At 39.1% G+C, this 17416-nt stretch overlaps 2 protein-coding genes across 2 annotated transcripts in view; one reads left to right on the forward strand and one right to left on the reverse strand.

The window, feature by feature from the left end:
* LOC136258255 (AFG1-like ATPase) lies at window positions 1–9853 on the reverse strand. The gene is made up of 14 exons (XM_066051574.1): window positions 9686–9853; window positions 8015–8202; window positions 7686–7743; window positions 7443–7544; window positions 6757–6887; window positions 3977–4076; window positions 3858–3916; window positions 3129–3180; window positions 3046–3076; window positions 2071–2141; window positions 1916–2016; window positions 1722–1862; window positions 1550–1666; window positions 1–210 (listed from the first exon to the last, which is right to left on the reverse strand). Exons 1-14 carry the CDS (start codon window positions 9732–9734, stop codon window positions 52–54), a joined length of 1359 nt encoding a protein of 452 aa, XP_065907646.1. The 5' UTR covers window positions 9735–9853; the 3' UTR covers window positions 1–51.
* Window positions 9836–17416, forward strand: part of LOC136258257 (histone deacetylase 8-like) — a 17421-nt gene continuing 9840 nt past the window's right edge. Inside the window, exons 1-7 of the mRNA XM_066051576.1 lie at window positions 9836–10010; window positions 10100–10152; window positions 10233–10384; window positions 12113–12254; window positions 12719–12831; window positions 13427–13504; window positions 13752–13860. Coding sequence (XP_065907648.1) covers window positions 9921–10010; window positions 10100–10152; window positions 10233–10384; window positions 12113–12254; window positions 12719–12831; window positions 13427–13504; window positions 13752–13860 — 737 coding nt within the window. The 5' untranslated portion in view covers window positions 9836–9920. The remainder of the gene's footprint in view (window positions 10011–10099; window positions 10153–10232; window positions 10385–12112; window positions 12255–12718; window positions 12832–13426; window positions 13505–13751; window positions 13861–17416) is intronic.

Below are 17416 nucleotides of genomic sequence, written 5' to 3' on the forward strand. Positions count from 1 at the left end.
TGAATTTAATAATCATATTGAAATTCATAAAAAATTTTATTGAAATACGTATCAGCTATCATCATCCAGCAATACATCACTAGTTCTGGCCAGTGACTTCTGGTCCCAGTACTCTTTGGTCTGCATCTCCATCAGACGTGAAATGGTACGATTGAATGCAAACATCTCTTCTTCCCCAGTGAAGATACTTGCCTTGGCATTATCACTACCCTATTATGGAAAGTACAACAGTAAAAATGACTTGCACAGAGAAATAAATATGCAAGCACAGAGAAATAAATATGCAAGCACAACCAAATCATAGACCTAGTTTAAAGTACCGGTAAAGGAACAGCCTGTATACCGGATTATTACCTACAATACAGTGGACCCCTCGTATAAACTGGAACTCCTAGACATGGTTTCATTATAAGGACACCCCTGGGCTTTGTTCTTGCACCATTAAAAATGTCAGTTGTGTAATTTGAGTAAAGTACCTGTGTTTATGAGGATTGGAAGTCCTAATGGTGAGACTGGTGCTATGCCTATCAACCTCCGTAATTTAGTTACATTTAATTTTGTTCCACAAGTGATGAGCTCCTTTGATTTATTTGTCTGATGTGACTTCAGTATTTCCAAATCCCCAAGGAATAGACGACGCTTTACTGCAATGGCCAGCTGCAGCCATTATATAAAACTAACACTCAAGTCTTCAATATACTCTAATAGAGCATACACTACTAGCTGATATCAGGGCTGTACTGATTCCACTTTTTACCAATACTTCAAGTACCAGTATCTGCAAGTATGAGTACTGATATCAAGTACTTTAGATACCTCATCTTCGCACGCATATATTTGTCATGCACACCATACATAGCTCATCCATATATCAATTTATTAATTGATTTATTTATTTGCATTCGTAGTTCATGGTACTTCTGTATAAATTTTAACACAATAATGGACAATTCATTGTAATGCGTGCATGATGAAGTGACTAACTGCACAAAATTCACTAGAAGTACAAACCAGTTTGGAAGCTAGTCAAGTAGTCTTCTATGATTGAGAAAAAGTCTAAATAATGGTTATCATAGAAATATTACTATCAATACTCCAATACTCCATTGCTCTATTAGAGTTGCTGACTGTTCTATTAGATCAAATCATTTTCACAGAGAAAATTTCAGCATAGAAGAATGTTTTTGCCTGTTATTAGCTACTAACATTGTGCTTGATGCTTTCAAGCATTTATTTTGCCTGTGAAATAAGTTAATACAAATGGATGTCATTACCATCCGATACACGTGACAACTGGTACCTGCGGCAATACATTGGCCAATTCCAATACCCCAAGAAAACAGCAGTATCAGCCCAATACTGGAATCGGTGCAGCCCTTGGTGACTTTTCCAGTTTTAAACAACAACAAATGTGGGTATAAACTTTGTAATGGTTTATACAATAGTTATATAGCTACCTACCTGAATACTGACAATTCACCAGAAAATTATTACGCAAATTCACAAACATGTTATCTACGGTGTATAGGAAAGTCTAGACTTGTTTTACCTCCTGTATATTCAGATCATCCATTAACAACCTTGCTTCTTCAATGTGTTTAACTGTATCATGTGATCTAGTGAACAACTGATCTGCAGGACACTCTGCACTGCACACCAGCCCCACCTACCAAAAAATAGCCAATCACAATACACCAAACTAATAAATAGACACAACATACCTTATTATCATACAAAGTGTCAATAAAATTAATAAATCTCCTAGCCTCAGTTTTATCACTGAGGGTCATTTTGGGTATATCCTGAACAAACACAAAGTCAAAATGTCTACAGATCTCGAGATAATCCGCAGAACTTGTTGGCTAAGACAAGAATAGTTTGAAATAATTGATAGATGAAATCTAGTAAAAATCACCTGTCTACAAATATCAGAAAATGTGAACCAAGCTACTGACTTGAATGCTCTGGGAACAAGAAATTCCCTGCCCAGGAAGTGAAGTGTCTGTGGATGGATGACTATACAACACAACAAATATCACAGCATGTAAACTGTTTACATAGCTACCGTACCATCAGTGTTTCCTTCACAAAGTCGCTCAAACATTACATTAAGACGATTATTATTCTCTGCAGTGTTTGGACTAGAGAAGAAACATTTAGAATAGATAAGAGCCATAGCCAGAATTTAAGCTACCAGGGCCCAGGCCCACACAATGCAATATACATACAGTACACCTGCAAGCAGTCACCCAAATACAACAGTACAGTCTTAAAAGACACCCATATACATATTAGAGATGCAGGGTTCTGCCCAGAAATTCCTAAGTGATAGCCTATAGTTAACATGAACTGATATGCTGTGAGTTATATTAGAGTATATTGCACGTGAATCAGTGATATATGTAAGAATTATACTGGTCAGACATAAGAGGGTGTTAGCCTGTTTATAGAGGTATTGGTCGCTTTGAACCACTGCCAACCAGCGTAGGAAGAACCCTGGAGATGGGATGATACATCAATACATCACCGTATCACAATACGCCAGAGAGTGATACAGGCATCAATACAAATTTTAATCCATTTATACACCGTGTATCGTGGTACGACGTCTTGAACAATATATCCATAACTGTGTATGGCAAAAAGTTTTACTATTGAAATGCAGGTGCCAGTTAATAACCAAATTATTGAGTCAGTATTGCCACATAGTTAGATTGGAGAAAATATTCTATCAGTCCTTAAGAAAATCTTTGTGCACTACTTTGTAGTATTGCAACATATCGTTGTATCATGGTATTTTTGGGGAAATGTATCGATACTTTCAAATCCTGTGTCATTCCACCTCTAGTATATATGTACGTATTATCACTTGACCTTTAAAATTTAAAAGCCTTTGGATCACATGAAGCCACTAATGCTGACGTACAAAGAATCACAGTGTTCCATGTACTTATAATATCCAAACACACACACAAACAAGCACTGGTACATGCAGGCCTGGGTACATGACCACATGAGTACAAACTGATATTCAATGTACAGTACCTTAAGTAAAGTTGCCCAGCTGTTGCAAGCACTACGAGAGGATACCACAATAAGCTAAGTGTTCATTAGTGTTACCAACTTACACTTCCTACGATAGTCAATGGAAGAATCTAGTGATAGTATATGACAGTGGTCCTGTAGTAGTGTAGACATTAGAAGATGTGGTATGCACTGTATTATACAGTAGTGTAACCTCTCTATAACAGACACTTTGTGAACTTATTATTGACGTTTTTGTGTCCTCAATTCAGAGAGTGTTAAGAGACATTTCACTGTACATTACAAATATGTATACATGACCTCAACACACACACACACACACACACACACACACACACACACACACACACACACACACACACACACACACACACACACACACACACACACACACACACACACACACACACACACACACACACACACACACACACACACACACACACACACACACACACACACACACACACACACACACACACACACACACACACACACACACACACACACACACACACACACACACACACACACACACACACACACACACACACACACACACACACACACACACACACACACACACACACACACACACACACACACACACACACACACACACACACACACACACACACACACACACACACACACACACACACACACACACACACACACACACACACACACACACACACACACACACACACACACACACACACACACACACACACACACACACACACACACACACACACACACACACACACACACACACACACACACACACACACACACACACACACACACACCTTTAATACTCCAATAAAAGGTACAAAATTGCTTCTCTGCAAACCATGTTTGTATAGGTCTACAAAACAGAACAAAAACACACACTAATTTAAGTTATATGTGGCTTATACAACAGTACCATCAGGGTGCCTATTAGAGGTGGCCACCATAACCACTCCATTGTTGAAAAGTGTAGTGAACAATCTTTTCAATATCATCGCATCAGCTATATCTGTCACCTGAGCGTGTAGGTAGTGAATTTAATAAAACACATCATAATATTATTTCTTTCTTTATATGGACTCAATATGATCATTACAAAAATGTATCAATTTAACACACTGCAATCTATGTATGCCAAGAGCCCAATCTGCTTCAGTTTCAGTTATGTTCCACTCATATGCACATATCAACCCACCTATACAGATGTGGGGATTGGTGGGTGTGTCTGACAAAAAAACCCACCCCTGAAGACAGCTTCATGTTACAAATCTCCACATATTTTACCCCGGGAATCACTAACAGTATTGCCTCTACTTGTTAAACTACAAGTAGCTACAAATACCCTGGGGACGAGTTCAAGTGACAAACCTCCAACAAATCCACACCCGATACCCAACCTGTCCTGAGGCATAACATTGATAGGAGCATTACAAATGAAGAATAGTACAAGAAGTGTCTCTGCAATCAACCCATGGAAATTAAAGCACTGAAGCCATCATGAATTACGCCAATCAACACCAACGTGGTAGTGGAGAAAGAAATGGAACACAAAGATAAGTCCATGATGCATGCACTGTGTCTACTACAGTTGGCAAAGAGGCATGTCTTGGGCTGAAGCGACATCAAACACTAACAGTGAAGAAATCAAATAAGTAACCTTGTCCATAGTAGTTAGCTGGAGGCATCAGTCAGCCAGTCGGTCGGAGCACTGCTCAAAAGCATAATGCTCAACTTCATAAGCATGACAGTCTTATGTCTATACCATATACCCTTGTAGAAAGGTGTATCGTAAAGTGATGATGGAACAACATAGTGTAAAGTTTTGTGACTTATGTCGTAACAACAGACGGGAGGTTCGTAGACTGGTGAGAAAAGACTCGTACTAGTGTGATTGGTAGGATAACAATGACACATTACATGCACTATAACAGTACACACATGACTAAGTATTACATCACAATACACTCTAATTAATGTCTCAGTCATTCTCTACAACCTACATGAAGCCATAAAGTGCTAGAATTGTAAGCATTGTACCACACACAAGATCTGATAGACAATTCAGCTACATGCAAGTCACCCTGTAGAGAGTTCATCTAGAAACAAGTCACCCTGTAGAGAGATCAGTGGTACAAGATGCTCAAGACAGCCATACACGTAAATAGCCTAGCAAGAAATGCATACAAAGCCATGAAGGAGGTATGTTTGTAGTACAGTGAGCAAAACTGAGGTTGGTTCAATCAGTTGCCAGCAACATTGTTAGGCATCATACAGTACAATCAATGTTTATGTTCAATTAATGACATTATTAGTTAAACAGGTAAACTAGGAAGTATTGCATGATCGCTTTATGATATGCAGGAGGACAATCTCCTCAGTGTATTATGAACTTTTGCTGTCACATTCCAACCTGATTATTCACAACATGACTGCTCTATTACAGTACTTAGAGTAGGTATATGTCACAGAGTTTGATGAGACTTCCAAGTCTGTTTTAAAAATGTTCAGATATTAATATACACTACAATGTAGTTTACCATAAAATAGTTTGTCCAGCAGTACAACAACAAATGATATTTGCAGTTTTAAATCACATGTGCCCATGAATGGCACACAATACACTACCATGACCTCTATCCAAAATGACGTCACAGACATAAAATGGCCACCAATAGTGGGGGGACTTCAATATTTTCGAGTACAGACTAGGGCTGAACCGATTCTAGTATCATGCTGTTTTCATGAAGTATCGGAATCGGCCATTATATTGTTGCAGATACCGATTCTTATCACGTGTGAGAATAAAATAACATTTGTTTGTACTTGCTTATTTTACTAGCACAGTGGACGCCTAAAAGCATCAAGTGTAACACTAATAACTACCAGCAAAATTACTGATCTATGCTGAAACCTACATGTGAAAACGTTTTACTGAAAAAAGATCAATATACTCTAATAGAACAGTCAATAACTCTAATAGAGCAATCAGGTAGCTAGAAGTGATTAGAATATTTTGTGATTTTGTAAGCACCGTTATGATATTATCTACACTTCTCCAGAGGAATACTGGAATATCCACTGGTTTGCATTTCAGTGGCTTCCTTCTTTGTAAATCTTGATTGGCCATTTCATTATAAACATGAACCATACTGAAAACGCGTACAAGAATACCATGAAATGCACTATATAATAAATGTGTGAACTATGAAGGAGCTACTTTAAGGTACTTGGTATCGGTATTTGTACTTGCAGATACTTCCCAGCTGAGTATTTGGTATTTGAAGTATCGGTAAAAAATGGAATCGGTGCAGCCCTATATAGTACAGACGCCTATGGAGAAATTTTTTTGATCGGTCATATTTCAGCCGAGAAAAAAGATACGGAGCTACAGCCAACAGTTATGGTTATAAGACATTACAGTGAATCATTTAAGCGTCTTTTGGAAGATTTTGGTTGTAAATTTAGACTATAGTGTAAGTTCATCCTTATATTATTTATAACCATACCCGTTAGTTAGAGCTCCGTATCTTCTATTTTGGCTGAAATATGATCAATCAAAAATTTTTCTCCATAGGCACCTATATTCGAAAATATTAAAGTCTCCCACCATTGGCTATGTTTGTGACATCATTTTGGATAGAGGTCATTGTACCTTCACATGATTTGATGATACTTCAAACACATCTACACTCTTACCTGAAACTCATCAAAACACAACAGGTGAGCTTCTGATGATATATCAGTAGCCACTGGTGGAATAGGATCATAAGATTGTCTCCTTCCTCCACTTCTTGATTGGCTGATGGTTGCCTTGAACTTGTGTATCCCTTAATTGAGAATAGCAAAGAATAACTGATGAACTTGAACGTACCATATATGGTGGTACCCTACTCTACACAGTAACAAACTAAATAAATGTTGAAAAACTTTTACGGTTTTCCTTTTTAAAAGCATACCATATTTGTCCATATTAATAAACGCCAGATCCTGAATGAAGGGCAGGGGGTGCTACTGTACCTTAATATAAGGTCTTGTACGAGATTACAACTTACTACAGTACACCTAATGATTTGTCACAAGGATGACAACAGCAGCTACTACAAGGAGCAACAAGATGGTTCAGTCACCAGTGGCAGCGGATTGTAATAAACACAGCATCTATACTAGTTTTCTCATAATTGTTGTACTGTTCACAATTTTTTATCACGATTGTATGGAGGCTCTTCAAAGCCAAAGATTGTTGTTTGATAAATGTAACCCAATAATTAACCATCACATTCTCCAAAGGCCAATGATGATAAAGGGCACATACATAAGATGATATATTCCACAAAGGAAAATGAAAAACCTCTCTATCATTCACGTCACTTTTATCCACTCACTATCGTGTACATCCAACATGAAGGAGTTGAAATGAACTCTCTTCTTTTTATCCAGCTCCACAGTATCATAGAACAGGTCCATTAACATTGTCTTCCCAGAACCTGTACAAGATACAATAATGACACTTATACCTACAATATGTATACTATATGTATATACGTATATTATGGAGAAATTCAATTCTTTTGCATCAATATTATAAATGACAAGTAGTCACTCATCATGCTACTGGGAGCACTCACCTACATTTCCATGTACGTAGACACCTTTGACTTTTCTGTTAACATCACGTCTGAACAACTGAAATATAAGAGTATGAGTTACAAAATCAACTTCTACACACACACACACACACACACACACACACACACACACACACACACACACACACACACACACACACACACACACACACTACACACGCACGCACGCACGCACGCACGCACACACACACACCCACGCACGCACACACGCACACACACGCACTACACATACACGCACGCACGCACGCACGCACGCACACACACACACACACTACACATACACTACACACACACACACACACACACACCCTTCCAAACACAGATGGGGTAGGAGGCAGATAATCAGATAGCTGATGATGCAGATCATCTAACACATCCAACACAGTCATTTGATGAGGATCATCCTCAACATTACCATCATTGACTAGTTGTTGGTACTGATCTCTTGGGGTAGGTGACCTCATCATTAGTGAGCTTGATATACACCTGTATGACACTGTGGGAGGGAGGGATATGAACACATGTCCAACCCATCCACTACATACAACACTATTTCTGCTAGTAAAAGACCTACTGTAAGTATATACATTTATTATTTATTTATTAACCCTGAAATGGTTTTATACAACTGTACAAATGCCAGAGTGCAATATAAACACCAGGTCTCAAATGAATGGTTAGTGCAGTAACAATTCTGTGCAGTATCACAAGCCAAGAAGCAAAAGATTGTCACAGAGAAAATAGTTATGAAGTTGACTCCAATGTGTTTGTGACCGATAGTGTATAAGCACTGGCCTAGTTGCTGGTATAAAAGTGGAAATGAAATAATCACAAGACCACAATTGAAGGTACACTACACAGTAGGTACTACATATCTACATGTACGTAGAACATGGTACCACATAGTTTGTCACAACCGAATATAGACTCCCTGAGGTGCAACATCAGCACCGCCACTTCTGTCACAAATACATGAAGCGCTAACTATAGTAATACAGTACTGTTGAAGGAAATACCAACTGATTCACATTACGTATGCATGACATGTACACACTGCGACTGCTTTGTATTTGAGTATTGAAAATGAGTGTACCATGAACAAAATAATGCAACATATACGTATGTGTGTTTCGGAGAAATTTTAGCATGTAGAGAATGTATAACAGCAGGTACGTATCTCAAATTTTATAACAGTTATCCTATATCATACACTGGTACACTTCAAGAATAGTATTTCATACAGTTGAGACTATGGTAGAACACACAAACAGGGCTCATGCTCTTCTAACATTTACTAAAACAGAAGATTCTCCCTGGATCTATGACTTTTACTGTTCAGTTTTCTCTGCTGGAAGATAAGGCCACTTCAACTAAATCTTAAACTAAATCTTACTGGTTGAAGAGCGAACTGCATGTCATATGGCACATTTGATTGCTGTGGCAGCCGCACTTGTCAGTTGCAAGCTATATTTGGTGTTCCTTATAAGGTAGTACTCACAACCTTTCGTGGCTTTATTTCAAAGGTCGCTCAAGCCCAAGAAACATTAAAAGTGGTCTTAAGTACTAAAATATCACTGTTTGTAAATTTCTAAACTCTGTTTTTCTAATAATACTACATCAAGCATATTTTCTGATGTCGCATCCTCGGACACTTCTAAAATGCTCTATAACCTGATGCACCCATGTACAACCAAAGATAACAATCATGTAAGCTTTCAATGTTACTGCAACTAGGTATCACTAACACATCAAACACTATTCCATATGAATGTAGGCTTTATGCACCCTGCCAAATTTCTAAACAAAAAAAATCATGTAAGCCCTGTCTGAGTACTTTACTGCCCAGGCTACTTCCTTTCCTAAAGTCCAGGGATTACTATTTTAGGGTGGGGTACCTCACTGAACTTTCATATAAGTAGTAGTCACTATTTTATTAAACATGTAGGTATTAAAACATTCATTACCATGTAGGTACTTACCCTTCATTTTAACACGACCTCTCCCAAGCAAACTGGCAATATAATTCATTTTTACGCTATCTTGTACCCTCGAGCAGCGACATAAGACCCTCTGTAGTGGCGGTCGAGTTGGTTGCCAAGGAAAAGGCCCACAATCGTAAGTCACTTGATTTGAATTAGATTTCTTAAATTCTTTGTATTTCCGTTAAGCGGAACGGAAGTTTGAAATACACCAAATAAGATTGTCTTTCACGTGATGGCTGCCCCTGCTGCCCCCACTTGCTGTTTGCTCCATTCGCCACAACTACTGGAGATTAGCAACAGGAACCCGAAGTTTGTGGGCAGGGTAAGTGTGCCGCCAGTATTTTGTACTTTGTGTGTGTTTTTGATGTGTAAATGCATCAGTTTTGTTTTTATCAGTGTCTATTTCTCTAGTCCCTACTTGTTCAAGGGCTCATAGAGGCCTACAAACTCACTGAAGCGTTAAGGTAAGGTGGCTTTAGTCCCAGTATATTGTTATTCAATTATAAATATTTGTATTTGGTTGAATTATGCAAGGTATTTCTAGGATAATTGCACCTCAGGCAGCTAGCAAGGCAGATCTACACTCATTTCATGCTGCTTCGTATTTGGATTGCCTAGCAACAGCCAATGAATATGTTTCATCTGACGAAATAGCTGACGACTATTTGACAGAAGAATTAGAGCAACATGGAATTGGTATGTCATTGGTACATTGTATTCACATTACCTTTGCCAGTGTATTGTATGATGTAAGCCTAAATGTCAGGGAAATACTGTTTGGAATTTAACTCCTGCTGTCTGTATAAATGTAGCATCTCAAACAGCCCCGGCCATGACTGTTGTATTGGAGTATTTACCGTATAGCGCCAAATTTTCGTAGCGCAAAAATTTTGTAAAAGTTGAAAATATTCGCCAAACAAACTTTTCGTAATAAAATAATTCGTACTAGTAATAGCATGGGTAGCAGTGAAATTTGGGATAAATATCACGAGTGTTATATTGGAAATGGGGATAAATTTCACGAGGCGAAGCCGAGTGAAATTTACCATTTCCAATACAACAAGACTGGTATTTATCCCAAATTTCACTGCTACCCATGCTATTCCCAGTTAATACCATACTCGCTGCATATACGCATGCTGTGCATTAGCGTTGCCATGTACGCAATTTGTCACTATGTACTAAACACGCGTCGACACTAATTGGCACTACATTGTTAACATAAATTCTAGCCAATGAAATTGCAATTACAACTTTTTCACTGCTGTCAGTGAAATACGGGATAAATTTCACTGCTACTATTGAGACTTTTGTATGGGCAGTGAAACAGGTATGGTGTTAGTAAAAATATGCTGAGCTACACTAGCGGTTTATTTTCATAATTATAGCTAATTTAATTGAGATGCAGACGGACTTCTAACCAGCTGAGGTGCTAGTGATCGATAACGACAATGCCAGAAGTACAGTTTTCTTCCTGCGTGAAAAGATTCACGCAGTATACAAGGGTGGCGGATGGACGCCGATTCTAGAAGAAATGCTTCTTTGCCAGAGGAAGATAGGCAACACGCACGATCCATTTGCTGTAAAAGTAACAGAGAGTGGAAATATTGTTGGGCATTTGCCAAAAAAAGAAGCACAACGTGTTCGTTATTTCTGAGGAGAGGGGATGCTCCAATTAAATTTGAAAATACATGCGAAATACGTGGACAATTTCCGGTAACAGAGCGCGACAGCTACTGTACTTGCACTGAATAATGTCTATTTCCTCTACAAACCCTTACATTTGTGCTGGTTGTGGAAAAGACATGAGAAGCTCGCCGTAATCAGTGGCCAAATCAGAAATAACGTCATAGAATGTTGTTGATTGGTCACTAAGCGATCTGATTGGACACTCCAGTTTTTCGTAAGACTGGCACAGGTACTGAATGCGGCTGTCACCAGACCCTCGCGCTACGCGCGCAGGTCGGCTACGCCAGACTAGCTCACGTGTACCAGTGCATAGTTTTCAATAGCGGCCTTCTGTTTCCCATCGTACAGTATTTATTAGCACTTTACAGTGGTATCTCTAACAGCATCATCTCTTTCTTGAATCTTCACATTGATTCTTGAGGGTTTTCCAGCTCGACCTTTACTGGGGATATAGCGGTTGACAGTATTTCTCGGGATAATGGGCCATTTGGAGAAGGAAGTGCTACTTGCAAGGATTTCGAAGAGGCCTTGAAAAAGCGAACCGAATATTCGTAGGAAAAAATTCATAACTACACACTATTTACGAAAATTATGAAATTATTTTACTACGAAAGTTTGACTCCATACGGTACGTACTGTATACTGGTGTTGCCAAATGCCACATACAGTGTGTGTGTGTGTGTGTTCAATAGTGCACACATTAACTATTTATGTGTATTATTTCACTCCCACCAGCATATGATTGTCCACTATTCAAAGGAGTCTACGACTACTGCAGTTTAGTGGGTGGAGCTTCAATTACAGCTGCCAAATGTCTGCTCCAAAAAGAAGCCACAGTGGCTATCAACTGGTATGGAGGGTGGCACCATGCTGGAAGGTAAGCACAGACTGTTAGTATGGTAGTCACTGTGAAGTGAAGACAAAACCAGCCAACTTGAAATCCCGCACATGTCTTGTACAGGTGACATGCCCAGCACAATCACCTGTTTAATATTTACATCACCAAATATAGACAGGTAGTCTAATAAGCTTTGGCTTACCTATGTTGTAAAGTTTCATAATCTAATGACCAATTCATTATGGGATGCATGTCACACGAAGTGCACTGGAGCACAATGATCTACAGTGAGGGGCACTTGTTGCATGACACATGCACCTCATGTACATGTACAGTAACTATCATGTTACGGTATGCCAATTGCTTAGTACATTCATTGTCGAGGATGTAAAAAATTAGTAAGAAGTGTATCAAAACAGCAAACTATTGGGCCCTATAAATACAGTATACATACATGTGTAATGCATCACTAGAGCTCACATGACCCCATATCATCTACACAGGGATGAGGCTGGTGGTCACTGTTACTGTAATGATATAGTACTGGCCATACTCAAGTTAGAGGAGGGGTTCCAACGTATTCTGTATATTGACCTTGATCTTCATCATGGAGATGGTACGTATATATGTAACATGTTGTACATATGTGTGTATGTATTGTATGTACGTACATATACTGTACATACGTAACTGCGTATGTATATGGCATGATGTACAGCTAGATAAAATCATTTGCTCTAAAATTTCCTGCGAGCTTACCTCATGTAGCCTGACTTGTATTTTGTTTTGTACAGATCACTGTTTCCCATAACACTTCGTATTGTAGTAATGTAGTGATGAGTTTAGTGTACACCGTGTGCTTTTCCCCAATCATCACACATCTTGTGTGATCCTCAAAGAAGAGTTCAACCCCACACACATCAGTATCAATGCAATTCACGAAATGGCTAAACTACAGCTCTCAGAATCCTTATATCAACCACCCAACAAATTTGTGTGGCTTTCCTAGCAAACACTAAAATAATTATGTACACTTCGCGTGAATATGACAAAAGGACTCATGTCAATTTCAAATGCCAAACACATATACAGTAGCAATGCATCATAGGGCTATGATGCATAGCCGACTTCCCCTGGCTTTTGCCAGATATTGTAGTAATAGTTTTTCTATACTGCTCTTGTACATGTTGTGTAAATCTCTCTTTCTACAGCTGTGGAGAATGCATTTAGCTTCTCTCGTAATGTCATGACTGTGTCATTCCACAAGTATGAGGCTGGATTTTATCCTGGTGAGTGGGTGGGAGTAATATAGATACACCCTACTCTACACGCAGTGTACTCATGCACGCACGCACACACACACACACACACACACACACACACACACACACACACACACACACACACACACACACACACACACACACACACACACACACACACACACGCACACACACATGCATTACATAGAGGTATCATACAGTACCATGACCCCTCTACACAGTGATGTTATAATGACATCACTCTACGCTACAGGTACTGGTAGTGTGGACAAGGTTGGTGAGGGAAGAGGATCATTCTACAGTGTTAATGTTCCCCTCAATGACGGCATCCGTGATCAACCCTTCACTGAACTGTTTGCAAGGTATTTGCTAGTTTGCTACTCGGTTCATCACCAATATGGTACAGTAGTTAGTGGTTCATCATTATAGTGTTGTGTGATACGGAATATTTTGTGTGTTATCCTTTTTTCCAGTGGAAAGTGCTGGTTAGGGATTGGCTTTGCGATGTACTGTACAGCTACTCTTAATAAGTGGCTGTTACATGTTCCATGAATTTATCAATAAAAATAGTCCACAGATTGCTGTCTTGGATTTTAGAAAACCGATCCAAATCACGCAGTACGAAATCGTCGGCAATAAGCTTCTGTCATATCGAGCTAAGATAGCTGCCTTAACTGCACTATAATCTCCCACATCAGCTGGCGAAAAAGCTACATACGCCAGTTGAGTTTTACCGGTTAGTTGTGGAGTGAGGTGAATTGGCCATCGGTTTTCTGGGATCTCGTGAGCTTGCATGACGAGTTCAAAAGTCACCAAGTACGCTTCAATGTCATCCTTAGCTGAGAGGGGCACAAGCTTAACTTCTAATGAATTGCGGGGTGGTGGAGCTTTCTCCTTACTTGTTACCACGTCCATTAGGGCTTGCATGTGGTCCCGCATCTGTTGCATCTGTGCTGTAACTAGTTTCTCCCGTTGTTCCATTTCAGCTTGGTGGAGTTTTCTCTCAGTAACAATCTCTTCCTCGCGAGAAGCACGCTCTTCTACTAACATTCGAACCATGTCCTCTAGGGCTGTAGTGTTTGACATCTTGGCGGCGTTGCTTTGGCATACAGTCATGAAAGTAGCTAGCTGGGTAGCTAAAGAAACACTCCTGTCACCAAATGTCACAGCGGGACTAGCTCTGTCACGCTGGGCTTTACTCGTAAATAGTTCAATGAGCTTTGACTAAGTATTATTCATTGATTCAAAGTATTTATAGGTACAAAACTATGCACAAAATTCTATCCTATATTACAAAACATGCATGCAGAAAAACAAACAAAAATGCCTAACCTTACAGTACACAACAACAAAATCAAAATTCCTAAAGCAGCATTACAACACCTACAGAAATGTGCCTACTCTACAAGTTACACAACTGCAAAAATCACCATTACAAATAAAACAGTTCAATCTCTTACACAAGTCAAACGGTGTTAAAGAATATAACTTGCCAAGGAAAGTGAGCACGCATCTGAAATTTACACTCAATTTATTAACCTTCGCAGTACTTGTAGCTGCTTGTAGAGTTTCCCACCAAATAAGATAGAAAATCTGAGCAGTTGGACAAGCAAAGCAGTATCACGAGTGCTCACAAAGTTGTGGGAATTGAAGTCCAGACACAAGATTACAGGGAAGTGCTGGCTGATTAGTGGTTGATATGCAGCAAAAACCACACAGAAAATGTTTGTTCAACCATAGACACTATACTAACAACACGGGATTGGAAGCTCCGTTTTGTATGCCGGCACTTCTCAAAGTAATTAGTTTAGCATAGAAGAATATTTTGCTACGTCATATAGGTTTATGGCCAACAAGCCGATTTAGTGACTTATATGTTATATGGCTAAATATATCATTTTATTTTCTACTGACTTGCTATGATTTATACTAGTTGAGTAATATATAAGCACGGAGCTGTGTAGGCATTTAGCTAGGCTAAGCTAGCGAGTTTTAACATGCTGAAGAAAGCTATTGAGAGCATTACTAAGGACAGTAGTTTCCACCTTCTAGTAGAACCCGCTGCAAGTCTCTGTGAGCCACTTATAGATTGCTGGAAAAAATATGAGCAATTCAAATACTTCTTTGACTGCAAGCCTGTTTTGCTACCTCCAATAAGGAAATATCCTTTCAGACCAAGAAATCCGAATTGTGCAGGGAGTATACACTGTACCATTCAGTTTGAACTGCAGTAGGATTTCATGCTTTATGGGAGAAGTTCTTTGCTCAGGTTGGTATTGAAAATCCTGGACCCACATTTTATCAGGAAATAACAGATTTGCTGTAGTAATGATCAAAGAGTCATTTCCAGTTTGTCATGTGGATAGTGGACCTGTAGACCAGCCAATTACATACGAAGATGCCAACATAGTACAGTACGCTGTTAGGTATGTTTGCAGGAAGATGAAGGGGAAACTATAAAAGAAGACATCCCCAAACCAGCAAATGATAAACTGTATGAATCGGTTAACTGCATAAGCTATATTGTTGCAGGTATATATAGATAGATAATACTTAACACAAGATTTACCGGAGAGGTTTTTGAATTGCAACATCAGCGAGGAAGAGTGAACGACAACCCAAGTGTACAAGAGTTTTGCAAATATTCTGAAGCAATATGAGTAATCCAATCATCTATGGCAACTGTTAAGGGAAATTGTATAAGGATGTGAAATAGAAGACAATACAGATGTTCCAATTAAAAAGAGAAAATCATATATGGTTGCTTAAAAGCAGTTTGATTGTCCTGGCCTTCTGTGTAATTTCCCATTAAAAACTTGTTAATAGGGTCAACAAATCTGCAGTTGTCACAACTTCCTTCTTTTTGTGAACAACAATGCATGTGCTGCACTGCCTGCCAAATGCATGGGTATAATTCTAGAATACACAAGCAAAATCCATGACCCTACCTGTGCAGCTAGCTCATCTTTGAAAAAGTATTTAAGTATTTGTGCTCATACTTTAGCTTTCTTGCTAAAGAAGTACCAGGTGTCTCTAGTGTACTCCTTCCTTCAGTATACAGCTGAACAATGTGTGACCAGCTAATTGGCTTTTTGAACTGTAAAAAATAGCTAGCAATTAAGCATATTAGCTACATGGACATTATTCATGTACCCAAAGTTGTCTATACTTGCAAAACAATTTCTGATGGTTTCAGGAGATGAGGAGGGTCTGAAAAAAAAAAAGAACACACTTCTATTTTCTGTAGTATACAGGTTTTGACTTTGTACACTAATTCTTTGGATCTTGCAGGACCATGCTATTGGAATAGACGGCGATTTGCTGACAGGCAATCACAAGCACCTTGAATCCGATCCTCCTACTGCTTTCCAAGACACACGAAACATTCAATCTCCAGTTAAATTTGAACAGGAAAATCGGGCATGCAGGCCACTGTTAAGACTTCTGACCATTAGAACCAGCATTGTCTTTGCTAATGGTCATTAAAAGGTAGGAAGATGAGTGTCTATTTTTCTGAGGTTAGCAAAACCCACCAAAGTACCTAGCAGTACACAACTGCCTGACACTTTGTCATACACTAAACTCTCTGTAATGTGCATCTCATCCATGAGCACTATCACACACTTCTCAAATTCTGGACAAGTAGTGAGTTTTGCTGCTTCAATTAATTATAAGTCAACATCACTAGAAAGCCTAGGGGTAACATTAGCAACGTAGGTATAGTCACAAAGAGCTCGCTGCAATGGAAGGGCAATACAACCAGACTTTCTCAGGGTTTTATATCCACCACTGGAAAGATGGCAAAGATAAATGCACCACTTAATCATTGTTGGATTCCATCGCATAGCAGATGGTGGCTTTTAGCGAGCAGCTTTAAGCTGTTGGTCCCAAAACAAAGACGTTGAAATGAATTTGATA

This window comes from Dysidea avara, chromosome 6 (assembly GCF_963678975.1).
Source record: "Dysidea avara chromosome 6, odDysAvar1.4, whole genome shotgun sequence".
Taxonomy (NCBI): domain Eukaryota; kingdom Metazoa; phylum Porifera; class Demospongiae; order Dictyoceratida; family Dysideidae; genus Dysidea; species Dysidea avara.